This window comes from Dromiciops gliroides, chromosome 5 (assembly GCF_019393635.1).
Source record: "Dromiciops gliroides isolate mDroGli1 chromosome 5, mDroGli1.pri, whole genome shotgun sequence".
Classification (NCBI taxonomy): Eukaryota; Metazoa; Chordata; class Mammalia; order Microbiotheria; family Microbiotheriidae; genus Dromiciops; species Dromiciops gliroides.
Genome location: NC_057865.1, coordinates 177,161,088 through 177,183,030, shown reverse-complemented (window position 1 = coordinate 177,183,030; position 21,943 = coordinate 177,161,088). Strand labels below are relative to the sequence as shown.

Genomic DNA, 21,943 nt, shown 5'->3' with positions numbered 1-21,943 from the left:
GAAGCAATCTTTTAAGGGCATGTCTACCAACTCTCTGGGTTTTACTCAGTTGCCAATGCCCGCTATCTTGCTGTGGAAAGAACAAGTAGAAGCACACTTTCCAAACTCTATACAACTTACTCCTTGACTTGCATGGCCTTAGTTCTTTCAGATTCCTTTAGCTAGTACTTTCTACCACAGGTATTTCAGGAAAAGAAACTGGTACCAGTAGGTCTTACAGCCTTAACTCACAGGTCTCTACTGTTTCTTCCAACTATGCCTCACAGTTTGGAAGGGGTGCATGGTGTCTCCTTCTCCACCTGACTCAAAACCGTTACTGTCTTCCCCACTCTGGTGAGCTCAAATAGTCCCTAATTACATATGTTTACAGACTCTTGCTAAAAAGAATGGAAGTACCTGGATAGCAGAGACCACAAAGGTATATACACATAGGAAAAATAATTTCACATCTATTGCTATATAAATATAAGAACAAATATCTGTTGATGGGATGTTAAGGTGGTTGTATATTTCAAATTATGAACTGAATCAAGAGACTAAAGTTTGATACGGGGCGGGGGGGGGGAATGAAATTCATATACACATACTAAATATGCCCCAAACACTTATGGCATACCTCAGTTCCAATAAGAGTAGGGCGAATATAGAGGCTGGCTGATGTTGAGTATGGAACCCATTCCTGATCCACTCTCACAAGTTCTTGTATGCACTTTAAAAGTTCTTCCTTGTCAAATTCCTAAAAGGATGAGAAGCCAAATAAGGTCAGGGAAAAAAAGGTCAGAATTTTCTCATGGGCATTCAATTAAGCAAGGCTTTATTAAGCCCTTCTATGTACTTGGCATTAAGCTAAATAGTGAGGATAAAAGACAAAATAAGAGCAGCAAAAACAAAAACAGTCCCTGCCAATAAGGAGCTTACATTCTACTAGGAGAAAATTCTGTGTGTGTGGCGTGTGTGTATGTAAATATGTATGTATGTACACATGTACCCACGTATGTATAGGTATAGGTGTGTATGTATATATGAAAATATATTTAAGACACGATCGAACTCATGACACGATTGCTCCAAAAGACATCCAAACACCAAAGGAAAATGCCCGGAGCAGCAAAACTCACAGAAAATGTTCAAATCATCTTCTAACCAAGAACATGTTGGAAGGTCAGAAGGAGGGAGCTGCTGTGCTGATACAGGAGTTGAGCCCAATCCCACAGTCACCTTGACACAGATCCAGTCCCAGGAAGGCATCACCAGAGAAGGAGACCCCCAGAGCCTCTGAATCAGCTGAAGCACCAGTGTTGTCTGAAACTAAGCTCACAGTCTGGTGAGTGGGCTGAGCCCTGGGCAGGGGGGAGACTACAGGGGTCTATGCTGGTGCTAAGGCAGAACTTGGATTTTACACCCCTCCTGAGAACCAGGAGGTAGGCTCGAGTAGCAGTGGCCCAGGTGGGGGAGGGGCACAGGCTCATCAGAGCTGACAACCACAACACACAAAGCTGGTTGATTAGCAAGTTGGTCTGGGGTCAACTAAGGACCAGGGAACAGGCCAGGTGAGTGAAGAACCTGATTCTCCTTAAATCATACCACCTGGGACTTCTTAAGCTTGGGATACTGCAGCCTGGAAATAGTGCCCCACTTTAAGGAGCTAAAAGTCAAGTAAAAGAAAGGCAAGATGAGCCGACAGAGAAAGATGAGGACCATAGAAAGTTTCTTCAGTAACAAGGAAGACTAAGGGACACCCTCAGAGGAAGATGTCAACATCAGGGCCCCTATATCTAAAGCTTCCAAGAAAAATATGAATTGGTCTCAGGCCATAGAGGTGCTCAAAAAGGACTTTGAAGATAAAGTTAGAGAGGTAGAGGAAAAAATGGAAAGAGAAATGAGGGTGATGCGGGAAAGACATGAGAAAAAAGTCAACAGCTTGAAAGGTCAAATTGGCCAAATGGAAAAGGAGGTACAAAAGCTCTCCAATGAAAATAATTGCCTAAGAATTAGGATTGAACAAATGGAAGCCAGTGACTTTATGAGAAACCAAGACACAGTAAAGCAAATCCAAATGAATAAAAAAATAGAGGGCAATGTGAAATATCTTCTGGGAAAAACTGCTGACCTGGAAAATAGGTCCAGGAAGGTCATTTGAAAATTATTGGTCTACCTGAAAACCATGATCAATGAAAGAGTTTAGACACCATCTTCCAAGATATTCTCAGGGAAAATTGCCCTGAAATTCTCGAAGCAGAAGCTAAAATAGAAATTTAAAGAATCCACTGATCACCTCCAGAAAGAGATCCCAAAAGGAACACTCCTAGGAATATTATGGCCAAATTCTAGAGCTCTCAGGTCAAGGAGAAAATATTGCAAGCTGCCAAAAAGAAAGAATTCAAGTACTGTGGAGCCCCAATCAGGATAGCACAAGATCTAGCAGCTTCTACATTAAAGGACCGGAGGGCATGGAATATGACATTCCAAAGGGCAAAGGAAATGGGATTACAACCAAGAATTACCTACCCAGCAAAACTCAGCATTATCTTTCAATGGAAAAAATGGGACTTTAATGAAAAAGACTTTCAGATATTTGTGATGAAAAGACCTGAACTGAATGGCAAATTTGACATTCAAATACAAGACCCTAGAGAACCATAAAAAATTGGAGCTGGGGGACATACTTGGGGTCATACAGTGGGCAATTGTCTTGTACCTGAGGCCAGGTTTTGCCTGGGATCCCCCTGGGTCCAGGGGTGATGATTTGTCCACTGTGTCACTTAGCTAGATGATAACATCTTTAGGGTTAAATTGAGGGATAAAGGGAATTCACTGGGGGAGGGGAAAGGGCAGAAGTGAAATCCTACATGAAAGTAACAGGAAAAGGCTTATGGAGTGGGGGAAGAGATGGGAGAGGAGCAGGGCAGTAAATGAATTTTACACTCATCAGAAAAGGCTCAAAGACCTTAAACTCATCAGAGCTGCCTCAAGGAGGGACTAACAGACACACCAACTGGGTGGAGTAATCTATTTAATCTGGGCAGTAAATGAGCTAACACTCATCAAGATTGGCTCAAAGACCTCAATCTCATTAGAATTGGCTCAAGAAGGGAATAATGTACACACTCAATTGGGTGGAATAATCTCTCTAACCCTGCAGGAAAATATTAGGGGAAGGGGATAAAGAGAGAGGGGCAAAAGAAGGAAGGGCAGAGTGGGGGGAGGGGACAGACAGAAGCAAATCCCTTTTGAAGAGTGATAGGATGAAAGAAGATGGATAATAGAATAAATATTACGGGGAAGGGAATAGGATGGAAGGGAAAGAGTTAACAATAGTAATCATGAGAAAGAGAAAAGGGGGAAAATTGTACAAAAAATATTTATAGCAGATCTTGGTGGAGGCTAAGAATTGAGAATCAAGGGAATGTCCATCAATTGAAGAATGATGGGAAAAGCTGTGTTATATGATTGTAGTGGAATGGTCTTGTGCTACAGGAAATAAAAAACAGGATGATCCCCGAAAAACCTTGAAAGACTAATGAACATCAATGTAAAGTAAAGTGAGCAGAGCTGGGAGGACACTGTGCATACTGACAGCAGTATTGTTCAGTGAGCAATTGTGAATGACTTAACTACTCTCAGCAGTGCAATGATCCAAGACAATCCCAAGGGACTAATGAGGAAGCTTACTATGCACCCCTATAGAAAGAACTGATAAAAAGAACACTTGTAGATTGTACATATATAACCTGATTGCGATCTTGTGGAGGGGGGAAGAAAGGGAGAGAGGAAGGGAGAAAAATTTGGAACTCTAAATCTTATGAAAATGAATGTTGAAAACTACCCTTACATGTAAATGGAAAATAAATGTTTGTTGCTGAAATTAAAAAAAAAGAAAAAAGAAAATATATTTAAAATAAACACGGAATAACTGGGGGCAGTAGTTAGTACTAATAGGTTTGGGAAGAAGACATCTAGACTATAGAAGCCACACTCATGGCTTCTTCCAGAAATATCATCATAACTTTTTTGCTAGTTTAACATATTTTCCACAAATCTTAGACTGTTTTACCAAATAAACCAACCAAAATATCCCTTCCACAGATCTTAAACCATTTTACAGTCTCACTCTTCTTATTAGGATGTGTTCTCCTCCCTTCCCCTTTTCCTGTTATTTTGTGCTTATTTCTCTGTGTACACCTTGTCTCCTTGCAGTAGAATGTAGATTCTTGGAGGGCAGGGACTGCTCCATGTTTGTCCTTGCTGTACAAAGTACTTGGCACTTGTCTTTCTTTTTTTGTTTGGATGATTTCACTAATGTAATTTTCCCTTTTGAAACTCCCTCCACCAATTCATACTAGTAACTACTCTGCAACATTTGGAGCTCAGGGAGTAGCCTGGAGAGGGTAAAAACACAGCATCACACTAGGCATTTAATAAGTGGCTGCTGCTGAACTAAGATGACTGGAATAATTTATCTGGCACATAAAAACATCTTTTTGCAAAGATATTGGTCAGTTAACCCATAGATGCACTTCTTTATTAGGCTCTTCCTTTATGCCAGACATTTTGCTACATGCTGGGAATTCAAAACAAAAAGTGAAATAGTCCCTATTATCATGGAGCTTACATTTTAAGGGGACACAAGTTACATATCCATGTAGACAGAATAAGCATAAAGAGAATATGTATAGGGGGCAGCTAGGTGGCACAGTGGATAGAGCACCGGCCCTGGAGTCAGGAGTACCTGAGTTCAAATCTGGCCTCAGACACTTGACACTTACTAGCTGTGTGACCCTGGGCAAGTCACTTAACCCTCATTGCCCCCGAGAGAGAGAGAGAGAGAGAGAGAGAGAGAGAGAGAGAGAGAGAGAGAGAGAATGCATAGAGAAAGAAGTATATGATGTCAAGGGTTCCAAGTATAAGTTTATTTTCCAATTTCAGGATATTACTTAGAGTTCCCATGCAGCCCTGAAGGCAAAGATCAGAAGCTGCTAAAGGAAGTTTGCCTGTTTGGGTCCAACTACTGTTTTCTCAGGAAGTATACTGAGCTAAATTAATCTGGGTTGTAGATAGAACTTACTGATAAATCTAAGGAATTCTTAATTATAGGATGGTTCCATTTCCCCCAGTTTATAGCAAAGGGATCTCTTCACTACTCAATAAGAGTTAGAAATCCATTAAGGAAGACTACTGCCTTAGATATCTTCAAGTAATCTTATAATGAATTCAGCTTACTAGTAAAGAAAGGCCCAGATTCCAATTTATTCATCGGGTCATTTTAAAATGTTTCAGTCTACACAACTTTGGGAAAAAATTTAAATAATTTAAGACTTATAACATGTTTATTAGGGTGAACAGCAATCAATATCCTGAAAAAGGAGTTACATTTTCTGAGCATCATTTTTTTTCTTTTCAATACTTTAAACATATTTTAGTAGTATTTCTTTTAGATTTAAACTAATTTCTTTTTTGGGGGGGGGCAATGAGTGTTAGGTGACTTGCCCAAGGTCAAACAGCTAGTAAGTGTCAAGTATCTGAGGCCAGATTTGAACTCCAGTCCTCCTGAATCCAGGGCCACTGTGGCACCTAGCTGCCCCCTTAAACTAATTTCTTTCTCATACATAATGGATACAGTATGTTAGAGTTTGAAGGAAGCTTAGAAGTCATTTAGTTAAATACCTTTATTTTATATATTGGTAAAATGATGTGTATATAAGGCTAAGAGATTTATCCAAGATCATCCATATCTATTAAGTGGCTGAGCTAGAAACTGAACACTTACTGACTTCTGGTCTGGTTCTTTCTCCTCATTTACTCTCATGAACCCACACATATACAAACACAAATACTAATCACTGAAAGAAAAGGACAAGATCTGTGATTTAATTGGTGTGGGGAACTGCTAAAAGAAGAAACTCCCTCCCCCAGTGCAGGTAGCTACCTTCTCTGAAACTTAAAGTCTTAGCAAGCTGTGAAGACATATCTTTTTTTTTTTTTTTGTAGGGCAATGAGGGTTACGTGACTTGCCCAGCGTCACACAGCTATTAAGTGTCAAGTGTCTGAGGCCGGATTTGAACTCAGGTACTCCTGAATCCAGGGCCAGTGCTTTATCCACTGTGCCACCTAGCTGCCCCATGTAGACATATCTTAAGGAACCCAGAGGACACCTGCATATTGAGCAGCCTTTCATTCCTCACAATCCCCTTCTTTTCATTATCATTCTCGACTAAAATCAATGGCTGCTTGCCAAAACTTTCTGGCACTTCTGTGTAATTCTTTAGATTGGATAGGATTTTTTTTCCTTTTTGTTTTATTTTTGCTGTTTTTTTAACTCTCTTTCAAAATCAATAGGAAACACAAAAACTCTCCCCAATTGTCTTACAGATAAGAAAAGTAAGAATTTCAACTATTAAAAAAAATAAAGTTACCCAAGGCATAAAGAGACTAAGTTACTTAGACTCGCTTAGGGTCACAAAATGTCATGATTTGAACCTGTCTTCCTTCCTCTCAGGCTAGTTCACTATACACTCAGGCATACTGTCTCTTATCGTACACTTACCAAATGGAATAAATGCACCTCCTGAAGCTTTTTAGCAGTCACTTTTTTGAGAAAGAAGCAGGTAAGAAACAACACCCAAACTATTTAGAACCACAATTCATCTTGATAGTTCCCTACAATCACACATTTAATCCAAATTCATGAAAATTTATTTCTAATAGTGCACTGGGAACTCCTTAAATAAAAAGAACCATAAACTGCTTGACTTACGTACAGGCAAAGTTACTCTTGCTGCAGATCGAAGCATCCTGTCCATGTTGAGGCCTGGTCGAAACAGACGGATTTTTTCATCTACTCCTCGGTATGCCTTCATTCCTTCAAATAACTAGAGTTTAAAGAAAATTTTGAAAATCTCTTATCAATTATGACTAGTAAAAAGAGCCCCTGACATCAAAGGACTGACTTCTCCAGGTTTCATGTCTCCTTGTGTATTTAAAATTGCCTTTGTCTTAAAGAGGGAACAATTATATCTAAGTGTGTTGTTTTTCAGTCATGTCCTATTCCTTCATGACCCCAGTTGGAGTTTTATGGGCAAAGATACTGGAGTTGTTTGCCATGCCCTTCTCTAGTTCATTTTATAGGTGGGGAACAGACACAAACAGGATTAAGTGACTTGCCTAGAGGTCACACAGCCAGTTGAGGGTGGATCTGAAACTCATTTCCTGACTCCAGACCCAGCACTCTTTCCACTGTGTCACCTAGCTGCCTATTATGTCTAAGCATAGCATTCATAAAATCTGGCCAATAAAAACTGGTGCAGGAAAGAAGTCACTATTATTCCCATCACATTCAAGGAGAGAAAAAGCTATTCTGTCACTTACCTAAGTTCTCTATTTTTCCTTTCTGTCTAATGATGATATCATACTACAGAGCCGTACATAAGATGCAACAATGAACATGCACTGAGTGCCTAATACATGCAAGACCACAATGCTGTGTGGTAGAAAGCTAGAGAAGACCAGGTCTCTAGCCTCAAGGAATAGAGAGGATCATTTAAAGGGACCTTAGAAGTCATCGTCAAAAAAAAAAAAAAAAGTAATCATCAAACTACTTACTTTACAGATAAAGGACCTGAAGCCCAGAGAGTTTAAGTGACCTCTCCAAAATTATCTTGACACCAGGTCCAGCATTCTGCCTACCATGTCATGCTAACTCCATTCATGAGTGGGCCTAATAAAGTAGAGAAGGTGATATAACTTGATAATTTGGATATTTATTAATAGCTCTGATAAGGAAGAATAGGTTAAACCTGTTGGCCAAAGTGAGGCTCAGGCCTTTCACTTATCCTTGATATCTCTTCTCAGATACATTACTAAATCTTCCATCTGTGCCTCTGCACTGGCTGTCCCGCATTCTTGGATTTTACTCTCTCCTAATCTCCCAGTTTACCGCTATGCCTCTGGAGTCTCTACCAATATGCTTCCATTTACACCAATTGAGCCACTCACAGTGATGACATATTAGCTCTTCAAATAACCATTTACTTAACACTCCGATAAATACAGAGAGAAAGAGAGAGAGAGAGAGAGAACATACATCTTTTGTTATATAATCTTCTATTCTAGAATGTAACCCTCATTAATATGTTTACTTTACCAGTCATTCAAAGGGTACATTAGTTCCAGAAAAGATATTTAATCAAACAGTATAACAAAAGAAGTGACAAGAAGATTGCCCTGTGTGCATAGCATACACTTTTCCTGGTCATACCACTAGTAGGGAAGATTACAAAAAGAAAACAATACACCAAAAAATATTGAGGACACACACATAAAGAAATGTGTGTGGCCAAGAATCACACATAAAGAGGAATATGCCAGGAATATATTTGGCCAGAGCATACATATAGAGAACACATACATAAAGGACATATGTGGACAAGGAATATGGACTGCCAGGGCAAACCACATTTATGATTGCTTCAGAGTTAGTGATGTCCTCAATATAATCACACTATTCTTAACTGTTTTTTCCTGGGTACTATGTCTTTAATATTCACTGGATTCATCGTCTCTTCTGGAAATTGATCTATTGGTGGATACTGGGCATCTCAATTGGGCTTATACTTCCCTTTGTGAGCATATGGGTTTCGTCTATTCAGAGCTACCTATTAACAAGATTGCTAGGTTGTACTGACTCAAAATATCTCCCTGACTATGAACCAACACATTCAACTTGGGGCATGAAAAACGAAACCTAGGTAAGCAAAGTGCTCTCAAGCTAAGATTAAGTATTTCCTCTTGATTGTCTGCCTTTCTGACCTTGGGTAATATAATTTTAAATAGAGAGAGGAAATGTGTTATGAAATCACAAAGCTTCTTTAAAGATTTATTTTTTCTTTCTGTAGAATAAATATAGGTTACATTTAATTGACGCTTTACATTTTATTTTATATTTAATGTATTTAAAAAACACACTTGTAATAAAGGACTCTTGCTGTGATGACTAGGTATTGCTTTGGGTCTGACTCACAAAAGAGTTATGAATACTTCCATTAAAGAAGAAAGACTCCCTACCTGCAGCAATTCAATTGAGAAACAACAAATGACAGTGGCAACTAATTGCCAACAGCAAATGGCAGTTCATCAAAGCAAGCATCTCATAGGATAATATTAGCAGTTCTATGGGGAAGCTATATGCACCAACTTAGGAGACAAATGTTCCCACTCTGAAAAAAACATTGGTATATATGACATGTCCAGGTAACAAAAAAATCTCTTTGTCACTGGCATCCTAGGAAGCTATGAGAACCCCATTTGTATATGGAGAAGGAAGAGAGTTACCCCTCCCCCCCATCTAGTCTATTTTATTATTCATGTATTTTCCAGTTTGGTCTTTGAGAGAACACATAGGCAAAGGTTTTGATACAAAGAGTGTCTTGAGGGGCAGCTAGGTGGCGCAATGGATAAAGCACTGGCCCTAGAGTCAGGAGGACCTGAGCTCAGATCCTGCCTCAGACATTTGACATTTACTAGCTGTGTGACCTTGGGCAAGTCACTTAACCTCCATTGCCCCACAAAACAAAAACAAAGACAAACAAACAAACAAAAACGAACACACACACATGCACACACACACACACATACACGCAAAAAAACAGAGTGTCTTGAAACTGAAAGCATTTGGGGGGAACTATATTGTAAGGGTCCCAGGAATATTTGAAATAGAATTTCTCTCTATATCATTTTCTCCTTATTGTCTGTTAGTATTGTGCAAATATGTTGGTAATTATTGTAGATTTTTATTTCCTGCTATTTTACTAATATTTTACTATCAATCCTTTCAATTAGTTGCTTCTCTAGGTTTTCTAAGTAAACCATCTTCTATAAATAGGGATAATTTTTCCTACTCTTTTTCAATGCTTACTTTTAAATTTTCTTTCTCTTTGTGTGTTGCTATAAATGGCATTTCTAAAACTATGTCAAATCATATTAGGAAAAGAGGGAATATTTGTTTTACACTTTAATCAATAAGAATCTATTAAACATCTGCTATGTGATAGACACTACACTAAGTATTAGGGATACAAAGAAGAGCAAAAACAGTCTCTGCTCTCAAAAAGATCATAGACCAATAAGGAAAACAACACACAAACAACTATGTAAAAACAAGATATATACAGAATAAATTGAATACAATTTCAGAGATAAGGCATTAGCAGTAAGGAGGATCAGGAAAGAATTCTTGCAGAAGGTGAGATTTTAGCTGAGACTTAAAGGAAGTCAGGAGTAAAGATAAGATAGGAGAGAATTCTAGCCACGGAGAACAGCCAAGAACAGATCATGGCATATAGAAAATGCATGGAGTTGTGAAGTGGTCTATCTTTTCTAAAGGAAACCAATATCACTGGATAATAGAGTACATAGAAGGGAGCAAGGGGTAAGATGACTGGAAAGGTAGGAAAGAGCAAGGTTGTGAAAAATATTGAATGCAAAACAGAGCTGATTCTATATTTTATACTGGAGACAACAGGGAGACATTTGAATTTATTAATTAAGGGTAGACATGGGCATATCTGTGTTTTAGGAAGATCACTCTGTACCAGTAAGAGACTTGAGTCAAGGAGAACAACCAGAAGCCTACTGAAATCATATATAGGTATGAGGTGTATAGGTAAAACAAGGTTAAGGCAATGTCAGAGGAAAGAAATGGGAGTATAAGAAAGATGTTATGAAGGTAGAATCAACAGGATGTGATAACAAATTATAAATCAGAAGTGAGAGAGAGTGAAGAGTCCAGGATAAGACCTAGGTTGTGAGCCCTGGGTAACTGGTGTGGTAAAAAAAAAAAAATGAAAGTTGTTTAACAGTCGGTTAGGATAACTGAAAAACGCCAGTTTTTGAAGGACCACCCTTTCGGGCAGGAGACCAACGGCATGAGCTACGCATGCCAGACTGCCTGCTAAGCACTCGACTTTCGGGGTGCGAGCTTAAAAGGCAAGGAGAGAAGGGAAGTGGCTTCTTTTTCCTGCTCTGCTGGTCTCCGGACTGCGCTGCACAGACGCTGACTGGAGTTCGACTCAGCTCGGCTCGCGGTTAGCAGCAGCACGCGCTTGACACAGTCTCTCTCTCCCTCTCCCCAAAGGTAGCCTTGGGCTTTTGGTGAGTTTTATACGGAATATAGACTAAGCTTAGACTTAAGATGATTTGTATTGTATTTCTACTTTCCTATCCCTCTAATCAACATCACCTGGTAACTACCATACAATAAAAGCTCTAACTAGAAAACCAGAAGCTTCTTCCATTTACTAGTCTAGGAGATAAATTAAGGGAAAGGTTAAAGAGGGGAGATTTATGATCTAATATCCAATTTTAAATCTCACACTGGAAAGATGGTGGTGCCATCAACAATAATATATAAGTTAGGAAGAGGAGAGGGTTTATTGGGGGAAAATGAGTTCTGGTTTTGAACTAAGTTTTTTCAAAAAAAAACATTTTGACTCATTAAAGCATAATTAGTATCTTATTGACTCACCAATAGATGAACCAAAATTTATTAAGTACTTATTATATACCGGACACTGCACTAGGCCCTAGATATACAAAAACAATAATGAAAGAGTCTCTATTGTCAAGGAGCATACATTCTATAAAAAAGACAACATGTACATGTAAAGGTATGTAATGATTGGAATGATGCCACCTACTGGAGACTTGCTGTGGGAAAGCTCCACCATGAGGAAATGCCTCAGAGGCATTGTGGCTTTTCCTTGGCGTCAGGAAATGACATTTGCTCATGGGTGCTGTCTATCAAGGCTACCAGCCAATCAACTTGAGGAGCCTCCTATTTTCTGGGAGGAGACAGGAAGGAGGAAAGGGAGCCTGCGCGGAGAGCTCTTGAGCTTTTGGGTTCCTGACTTGGTGGTGGTGGCAGCAAAGGACTTCACAGGAAATTTGAGGAAAGATAGGAATGCCAGGCTGTTGGAATTCTGTTTCTCAATCTTTTTCTTTCTATTTTCCAATAAACCCTTAAAAACCTAAACTCATTTTATCAGTGATTTTAGTCAGTTTCCCCCCAAAACTGGGGGAATAGATTAGAATCTACATTTAGAATCTTAAATTACACAGTTAAGATAAACTATATGGAAAATTAGTACAAGGCAATTTAGAGGATGAGGAACTAAGAGCTTTGGGAAACTGGAATGGGCTCATGCAGGAGATATTTTAGCTGTTTTGAAGGAAAGTAAGTGATGGTAAAGAAGGAATATCTTCTAGACATAGGGGAAAGCCTATGCACAATCCCAGAGATGAGAATCAACCTGTTCCCCTTTTTCCATCAATTCCCCATATGATTAGACTAATATTATGTTGATATACTAGACAGCAAAAATTTTCCAGAGTCATTCAAGATCATGTCTGGGATCAGAGTTGCTAGCAGTGAAAGTAGACTCTATACAGGGTAGGCAACTGAGTCAGTGAATGGATACCTTAGTTTAACCCAACAGCTGGTAGGAAGGCTCCTACTCTCTAATTTGGGATTCCTATTAAAAGTCAAATAAAAGAAGTGGAGAATATTTCCTTTCTCAATGGGCCAACTACCTGATATTCAATTGCCTTGTACTAGTTTCTTTCCCCTTTCCCAAATATTTGGGCAAAATTTTTTCTTCACCATTTCCAATATGTTATTTCAGGGGAGATAATGTATGAAAACATAATACACTCACACACACACACACACACACACACAAACACACACTCAACTGTGCCACAATGAAATAGGGAAGAGAAAAATTCTTCTCAAACCCTTATACTTAGAGACTTATAAACTTATGCCTGAAGAAAGGCATTAAATTCAATGCCTCTTTTAACATTCATAACTGTAAATGTTATTACTAGTCATAAAAGTATCCAGCTCACTTTGAAAGCCAACCATACTATTTGACTCTGTTTTTTCCCACAGTAGTAACAGACTGAAAGGCTAAATGACATGTAAAATGTTAATTACTCACTTTTGGTTAGGAAAATTTCTCTATGAAATTACCTTTCTATTTGCATTCAATTATTCTTTCAGTCTCTCTTTATAAAATATGCAATTATCTAAAGAATATATAATGGCTTCCTCCTAAATTTGTCTATAAAAAATGACGTTAAGCATAAGAAATTCCCCTAATGAATGTCATAAAATTAAAATGATATTTTTTAAAAAAACCTATTTCACAAAAGCTATTTTAGGATGTGCATGCAATGCACCAAAAATAAAGTTCAGGGGCAGCTAGGTGGTATAGTGGATAAAAAACTGGCCCTGGATTCAGGAGGACCTGAGTTCAAATCCAGTCTTGGACACTTGACACTTACTAGCTGTGTGACCCTGGGCAAGTCACTTAACCCTCATTGTCCCACAAAAAGAAGAAAAAAAAGAAAAGAAAGTTAAATATACATGTCAGAGGGAATATATTACTTACTTCCACTGCATAGTGAAGAGCTGATGAGCCAGGATGTAATGAAAGGTTCTCAAGAGGCTTAATTTGGGGCTTTTCCCATCCAAAATTCAAAGACCATTCCACTGTCAACATGTGATCCGTGAAAACAGTCCCAAATACGAGATTATTTGGATCTGGTTTTTCTTTTAAAATGGTGGCTTGTGTGATGATTAGATCTTTAGCCTAAAAGAAAAAATAAATTAATTAATTAAGTTTCTAGCATCATTACTTTTAGCATCAGAATTTTCTGGGGGAAAAAAAGTAATAAGATTTGTACCTAGTCTTGGCAAATTTGTAGCTGATACAGTATAAATGTATTGTGTATATGGATTCATGTAAAGTTCTACTTGAGTGCATCATCATGGGATAAAAGCCTATTCCAGAAGAATATAAATTGTAAGTATCAAACCGAAGTTTGACCAATAGGTAATGATTTTTAATCCACAGAAACTTGAGAAGGGGTGTGATCTGCATCATTAAAGGAGGTAACCATACAAATAAAATCATGGCTATTGAATAAAACAGTAAGAGAAAACTAAACCGGCTTTCTGAGGACAAGCCTACATAAAGATTTAGAGGCTTGGGATCAGTAGACTCTTGAGGACTAATTCTTTGGCCATGGCAATCCATGAAACAAAGTACAATACAAGATGCTCCTCAACCATATGCATCTCCAATTGTTTCTGTTATGACAGCAATAAAATGGCAGGAAAGGAGACAGAAAGTCCTAGGAATTACATCATTTTTTATTATATAAACAAATTTCACTGTTAATACTTCAAATGTGAAATCTTTGTCCAATGACCAGCGAAATGGCATGTTACTAGAGAAACTAAGTACTTTTAAATTCTCATTGGAAAGAAGAAAGGAAGGAAGAAAGGAAGGAAGGAAGGAAGGAAGGAAGGAAGGAAGGAAGGAAGGAAGGAAGGAAGGAAGGAAGGAAGGAAGGAAGGAAGGAAGGAAGGAAAGAAGGAAGGAAGGAAGGAAGGAAGGAAGGAAGGAAGGAAGGAAGGAAGGAAGGAAGGAAGGAAGGAAGGTATGAAAAGGAATTTATTAAGAGCCTTCTATGTGCCAGGTACCATGCTAAGCACTTTAATAATATTATCCCATTTGATCCTCACAAACCCTTGAAAGGTATATGCCATTTTTCCCCCATTTTACAATTGAGGAAGACAAAAGTCAGTGATTTGACCAGGTCAATACAGTCAGTGTTTGAAGTTGGATTTGAATTCATATCTTTCTGACTCCAGGTCCAGCACTCTATTCACTGAGTCATTCAGATGCTAAATAAAGCAGTTGAATGAAGGAAATTGCAGCTAAATGGAAAAATCATTCTCAAATTCTACTTGGAGAGGGAAATAAAGGAGTTGGTAGAATTGGTTTTATTGTATACTTGAAAGCAACAAGAAACATTATTTCATGGGTCAGTTGGTCATCTTGTATGAGCACTATAAGTGCTCATGATAAGTATTTTTAAAGACCTCCATAATATTACATTATGCAATTATCTTAAGAGAAAATAATTATTAATAATTAGTTTTCTTGGGGGGACCTATATCAGTTTTAGCCCTCTCTCCCCCTCATCCCAGAAAGTCTAGTTGTTAGGAACTTTAGCTGGTTTTGGGACCAGCCTAAGGGTATAATAGAGATGGAGATAGATTCTTTTGTAAAGTTAAGTAGAATTATATCACACCTAAAGACTGGACTTCACCCTTTGCCAGAGGGTCCCTCCCATTAGGTCATTACATCATGATGCCATACAGTAGTGCTCATTTTAATTTGGACCCTCAAGTCATGTCAACCAATGGAGTTTAATGATGCTAGCCAGTTAGATTTGATCAGTGTATAGTGACCATCCTCTCTCAAAAGAGGATAATAGCCTCAAACATGCAAGTTTTGTGTTTGTTGCCATCTTGGATCACACTCTTGGCTCGGATTGCTGTTTCTAGGTGCTTGCTCTCCTCCTAGGACAGAGTAGGTAATGTAGAGCTTCTGAATCCTGCTTAAGGCTATGTACTCTCTCTCTCTCTAAGAGGCAATATGGTGCTGGGGCATTCCTCCTGCTTGTGTTAAATGCCATGTGGCCAATGTTTTACTAATATTTAATATTAATTAATAATAAATGCTTACTTACAAAATGGGTAAAATATACATTATTATATAAATAGCCATTAATATATAAGTAGCAATAATAATTTAGAAAGCACAGCTGAGCAATGAATATTTTTAAAACCACAATCTGTTGCACAGGATAAAGACATAGAGAAATTCTCTGAAGAACTTGATTAGACCCTCCAAACTACATTGATGAGCCAACAAACCACTTTTTAACACCTGACATATATAAGGCACTATGATAGGCACTGGGAATGTGAGGACAAAAATGAAATAGATTCTGTCCTCGAGAAGCTTCCATTCTATCAGAGGAGATGGAACATTCAAATATAAGTACACAGTCTATACAAAGTAAATCCGAGGTAATTTTGAGAGAGTTATTTGAGCAGCTGGAGAAGTTAGCAAAGAGTACATGTAGGTAGTTGCATTTGAGCTAAACTTTGAAGAAAAATAGGGATTCTAAGATACAGAGATGAGGAGAGAATGAATTCCAGACTTGGTGCCTCCAGAATCAAATATAAACTCCTTCATTTGGAATCTAGAATTCTCCATAGTCTTTTGACCTTCACTATCCTATATTCTATAGTCTAAATTCCACAACACTGTCTGTTAGAGAGGGAAGAGAGCCACTGAGCTCCTGAGTAGTGCCTTGTGGGGAGGGGACATGGGAAAACATTAAACTCCAGAGGATTCACACAGTCCATTACCCTTTGTTTTTAATGTGTCCAGAACATAGCATGGATAGCTCCTTAATGAATAATGACTAAAAGTGGATTGGATTGGGTTGTTTTGAATTGAATTGGCATATCCTACAAAGCTATAAAAGCTTTGAGTACAGGACCAATGATGGCCTATTTCCATGTCTGTTATTTGAGAACCAAGCTAGTTAAGACTATGATTGACCATTGAGTATGCTGCTTGCTGATTACTGAAAAGAGCACTGAATTCAAAATCCAAAGATCTGGGTTGGAGTCCCACCTCTTCCATTAAAGTGTGAAAAAGAGGAATCCACTGGAAGAAAGAGGAAGGGAGAAGTAGAATTGGTAAATTATCTCACAAAATATTTAATCTCTCTGAGTCTCAGTTTCCTGATCTGTGGAAGGGGATTAATAATATCTGTAGTCAGTCAACAAGTATTTAAGTCATTACTATGTGCCAAGCATTGTGTTAAAAGCTAGGGATTAAAAGAACAGCCAAAAAAAATTGCCACTGACTTCAAGGAATTCACATTCTACTGGGAGAGACAATGTAAAAATTTGAGAATACAAAATAAATATGCACAAATATACATATGCATATATATATATTATATGTGTACTGTGATGATTGGAATAGCACCCCCTGCTGAGAAAGAGATTGCAGGGAAGCTCTGCCATGAGGAGAAAGCATGTGATTTAGAGACCATGTGACCTTAGTGTCCGGAAGTTAACCGGCGTCCAGAAGTTGCCTGGCATCCGGAATTTACATCTATAGAACCACCTGTGGGACTTGTCAATCAGAGCTACCAGCCAATTAGCTTGGAGCTGTGTGTGTGTGGATGGCCCTGTATCCTGTTGGATAGGAGGCTTCTGGGAGGAGGAAGGAAGCATTGGGGTCTGTTGTGTTTCTGACCTTGATATGGCAGGTCAGATGCTGGGGTCTCTTAGAGATAGTTAGATTTTTACCTCTCTCTTCTCACCAACTTCTAATTGCTCTTTAATAAATTCTTAAAAGTCTAAACTCTTGCTAAAGCTTCTAATTTAAGGTGACCACTCATTAGAGTTTAGACATTCTAGCTAGAATTTTAGCCCCTTACAATATGAAATTAAAGGTAATCTCAGAGGAAAAACACTGGGTGGGAATTCAGAAAATCCATCTTCAGAATGTGGAACCATCTACCCCCAGAGAACCTTTGTAAGGAAAGTATTTCATAAAGTACAAACTCCTATAGAAGTGTGAGCTATCATAGTGATTACCCAACCCCCACCCCTAGATTTTGTTGATTCCTTGATAATTGTTGCTTACTAAATAGATATTGACTAGTTTGATAAGCTCTTTTTAATGTTTACTAAAATATTTTAATATTTAAAACTCACTCATACAATTTGCTGTTACTGTCACGATTTTGCAGAATTCTTTTTTCCTTTTGCAGAATTCTTTTTTCCTTCATCCCCTCTCCCAGATATATGACATTTGTGTGTATGTATACATATATATACATACATGTTTCATATATATGTATTGTACATGTGCATTGTCTATATTTACATATATCAAGTACAGGTTATTTGTTTTGAATTTTAAAGTAAATTTCAATTTGCATCAGGGAATATTTGAAAATACCCTTACCAAAAAAAATCTGAGAATCATTAAATTCATTTTTTTTTAGAATTGAAGAAACACCATCATTATTTAACATAAAATATTGTCATAGAATAGTTATTTTATTTTTAATGTTTCCTGAATGTCAGATGATATAGAAGAGAATTTGAAATTAAAAGGCTATTGTTGATTTTTGTTAGAAAGTTAATGATCAAACGTATACATCAAATGCATTCAAGGATTAAAACTGCTCTAACAAGAAAAAAAGAATATATACTTTGTACAATGGCCAGCCAAACCATGTCAACAAAGCATTAGAAATGCTTGTTAAATAAATAAAACAACACAAAACAATAGATCTTGACCTACCTTGGAGGTCAATATGGTCCAACACCCTTATTTCACAGGTGAGGCTCAGAGTAGTGAAGAGCTCTCCAGTTCACACGGTAGTATATGGAAGAGCAGTATTAGAACCCAGGTCTCCTAACTCTAAATCCAGTATTTGTCCCTCTACAACAATCTGAAATATCAGTGGTATTAATGAGGGGAAAAAACTAGTCTATGGTTTTCTTTTTTCCTTTAAAATTAATTATTTATTTTTAGCGTTCTTTTTTTTTTACACTTTGAGTTCTAAATTCTCTCTCCCCACCCTGCCTTAGCCCTATTCACTGCATGATGTCTCTCTCTGTCTCTCTGTGTTTCTCTGTCTCTCTGTCTCTCTCTCTCTGTGTCTCTTCCTCCGTCTCTCTCTGTCTCTCTCTCCTTCCCTCCTTCCTCCCTCCCTCCCAACACTGTCCCTCCTCAAAAATGTTTTGCTTCTCACCACCATCTCCCCTAATCCACCCACCCTTCTATCAGTCCCCTTACCTTCTTCTTATATCCCTTCCTTCCTACTTCCCTGTAAGGTGAGATTGTTTTCTCTACCAAATTGAATGTGTATGTTATTCCCTCTTTGAGCCAATTCTAATAATAGTAGGGTTCAAGCATTGCCCATCAGCCCCCATCTTGTAAAAGCTTTTTTGTACCTCTTTTTCATGAGATAATTTACCTATTCTAATTTTCCCTTCCCCCTACTCCCAGTGGATCCCTCTTTCTCACATCTTAATTTTATTTATTTGGATATCATCCCATCATAGTCCACTCACTCCCTCTTACTATGTATATTCCTTCTATCTATCCAAATAATGAGAAAGCTCTTAGGAGTTACAGGTATTAGTTTCCCATGTAGGAATGTAAACAGATAACCTTATTGAATCCCTTATGGTTTCTCTTTCATTTTTACCTTTCTATGCTCCCCTTGAGTCTTTTGTTTGAATGTCAAATTTTCTATTCAGCTCTGGTCTTTTCATCAGGAATGCTTGAAAGTCCTTGATTTCATTAAATATCCATTTTTACCCTGAAGGATTATACACAGTTTTGCTTGGTAGATGATACTAAGTCATAATCCTAGATCCTTTGCCCTCTGAAATATCACATCCCAAACCTTCCAGTTGTAGAAGCTGCTAAATTTTGTGCTACCCTGACAATGGATCCATGATATTTGAATTGTTGTGGTTTTTTTTTCAGGTTGCTTACAATATTCTCTTCTTGACCTGGGAACTATGGAATTTGGCTAGAATACTCCTGGGAGTTTTCATTTTGACACCATTTCAGAAGATTAGTGGTGAATTCTTTAGATTTCTATTTTACCCTCTGATTATAAAATATCAGGGTAGTTTACCTTGATAATTTTTTTTTTTTAGTGAGGCAGTTGGGGTTAAATGACTTGCCCAGGGTCACACAGCTAGTAAGTGTTAAGTGTCTGAGGCCAGATTTGAACTCAGGTACTCCTGACTCCAGGGCCAGTCAGTGCTCTATCCACTGTGCCATCTAGCTGCCCCCTACCTTGATAATTTTTGAAATAATTTCTTTTTTGATCATGGCTTTGAGGTAGCCCAATAATTCTTTTTTGTTCTTTTTTTTGGTGAGGCAATTGGAGTTAAGTGACTTGCCCAGGGTCACACAGACAGTAAGTGTCAAGTGTCTGAAGCCAGATTTGAACTCAGGTCCTCCTGACTCCAGGGACAGTGATCTATCCACTGTGCCACCTAGCTTCCCCAGTCCAATAATTCTTAAATTATCTCTCCCCAATCTATTTTCCATTGAGTTATTTTACATTTTCTCCTATTTTTTTTCATTCTTTTGGGTTTTTATTGTTTCTTGTTGTCTTGTGGAGTCATTAGCTTCCACTTGCCCAATTCTATTTTTTAAGGAATTATTTTCTTCAATAAGCTTTTGTACCTCCTTTTCCATTTGGCCAATTTTGCTTTTTAACATGTTTCCTTCAGTAATTTTTTGTGCCACCTTTACCAAGCTCTTTTTTCATGATTTTTTTTTCATTTTTTCCTCTATCTCTTTATTTGATTTTTAAAATCCTTTCTGAACTCTTCCAGGATGTCTTTTTTTTTTTGGTCATGAAACCAATGGACATTTTTCTATGAGACTTTGCATGTACCTTCTCTCTTGACTTTTATTGCCTTCTGAGTTTGTATTTTGATCTTTCCAGTCACCACATTAACTTTCTATTGTCGAGTTAGTTTTTGGTTGTTTTTCTTTGTTCATTTTTCCAGCTTTTTTTTTACTTTTATATTAGAGCTGGGTTCCACTTCTGGGTTTGAGGTGGGCACTATCTTAAGCTTCAGGTTTTTTGTGCTACTGTTTTCAGAGCTAGCTTGGGGGAAGGGGGGGCAATCTGTAAATTTTCAATTCTTCCAAGGTGTTATGCTATAAGGAGAGGTGTGGTCCCCACTTTCTTGGCCTATATTCTGATCTGTGAGTTACCACAAGCACTCTTTTCCACCCTGGAACTGTAACCCGGGTTCCTGCTCCTGCTAGTGCTCCTCATTCCCCTGGGACTATGAGCTGGAACTGTTTATGGGCAATGTAACAGAGTCCTATACCCAGGGCCATAAATGATCCCTCATAATCTCCTTCTGACCAGTTGTCCAACCCCCTTACTGTCTGTGGGCTAAGAGCTCCACAATCTGAATATACAAATTCAGTTACCCCCAAAGCCTGCTGCTGGCTTGCCAGCTTTTGTGGCCTGCGCTGGCTTGGCCTTCCCTGAATCATGCTCCATTCTTACTCCAGTGAGGTCTCTACCTGTCCTGCTGACCTTTTAAGCTATGTTGGGCTGGAAAATTGTTTCACCCTACCCTTTTGTTGATTCTACTACACCAGAATTCAATTTAAAGCGCTATGTTAAAGTTGTTTGAAGGGAAATTTAGGAGAGTTCAGCTGAATCTCTTCCTTTATTCGACCATCTTGGCCTTTCTCCTCCCTCCCCTGCCAGTTCCCTATTTATTTGATAAATGGAACCTTTATCAGAGAAACTTCCTGTAAAAATTTTGGCATTACTTCATTGTCCTTCTGTACTTTTAGCAAAATCAAGTGTCCCTGATTATCTCTTTTAATTTGGTTTGGTTTTGTTTTTGCTTTGTCTGAGATCATGATTGCTACTCCTGATTTTTTTTCTTCAGCTGAAGCATAATAGACCCTGCTCCAGCCCCTCATTTTAACTTGGTGTGTTTCGTTCCTTTGTCTCTTGTAAACAACATAATTTTGGCTTCTAGTTTCTAATCCATTCTACTATCCATTTCTATTTTATGGGTAAACTCATCCCATTTACATTCATAGAAATGTTTGCTAATTGTGTATTGCTCTAAATTCTATTTTCTTCTATTTATAGTTCTGTTTCTTTATCTTTTCCCTTCTTAAAAGTCTGTTTTGCTTCCTACTGCCTCCCTTAATCAGCCCTTTTATCATTGCCCCCCATATCACTTATGTCCTTTCCCTCCTATTTCTCTTTTGGGTAAGATTTCTATACCCAACAGAGTGTGTATATGTATTCTTCCCTCTTTGAACCACGACTCCACCATTTGCCCCTCCACTGTAAAAGCTCTTCCTTGTGAACCATTTTTAGATGAGAAAATTTTCCACATTCCCCTTTCTCACAGTGCATCCCTCTTTCTCATGCCTTCATTTTTAGATGATCCCAACATACTTGATCCATGCCTTCTTTTTAT

General features: G+C 38.1%; 1 protein-coding gene across 3 annotated transcripts in view; it reads right to left on the bottom strand.

Annotated features, from left to right (window-relative positions):
* Nucleotides 1–21,943, bottom strand: part of BCAT1 (branched chain amino acid transaminase 1) — a 90,976-nt gene that overhangs the window by 51,542 nt on the left and 17,491 nt on the right. For all 3 annotated transcript variants that reach the window (XR_006353285.1, XM_043967126.1, XM_043967127.1), the window contains exons 3-5: nucleotides 13,446–13,646; nucleotides 6,759–6,869; nucleotides 617–736 (exon numbers count right to left, since the gene is read on the bottom strand). Coding sequence is in view for 2 of the 3 variants with exons in the window: in XM_043967126.1 (XP_043823061.1) it covers nucleotides 617–736; nucleotides 6,759–6,869; nucleotides 13,446–13,646 (432 nt within the window). In the remaining variant the exon portion in view is untranslated. The remainder of the gene's footprint in view (nucleotides 1–616; nucleotides 737–6,758; nucleotides 6,870–13,445; nucleotides 13,647–21,943) is intronic.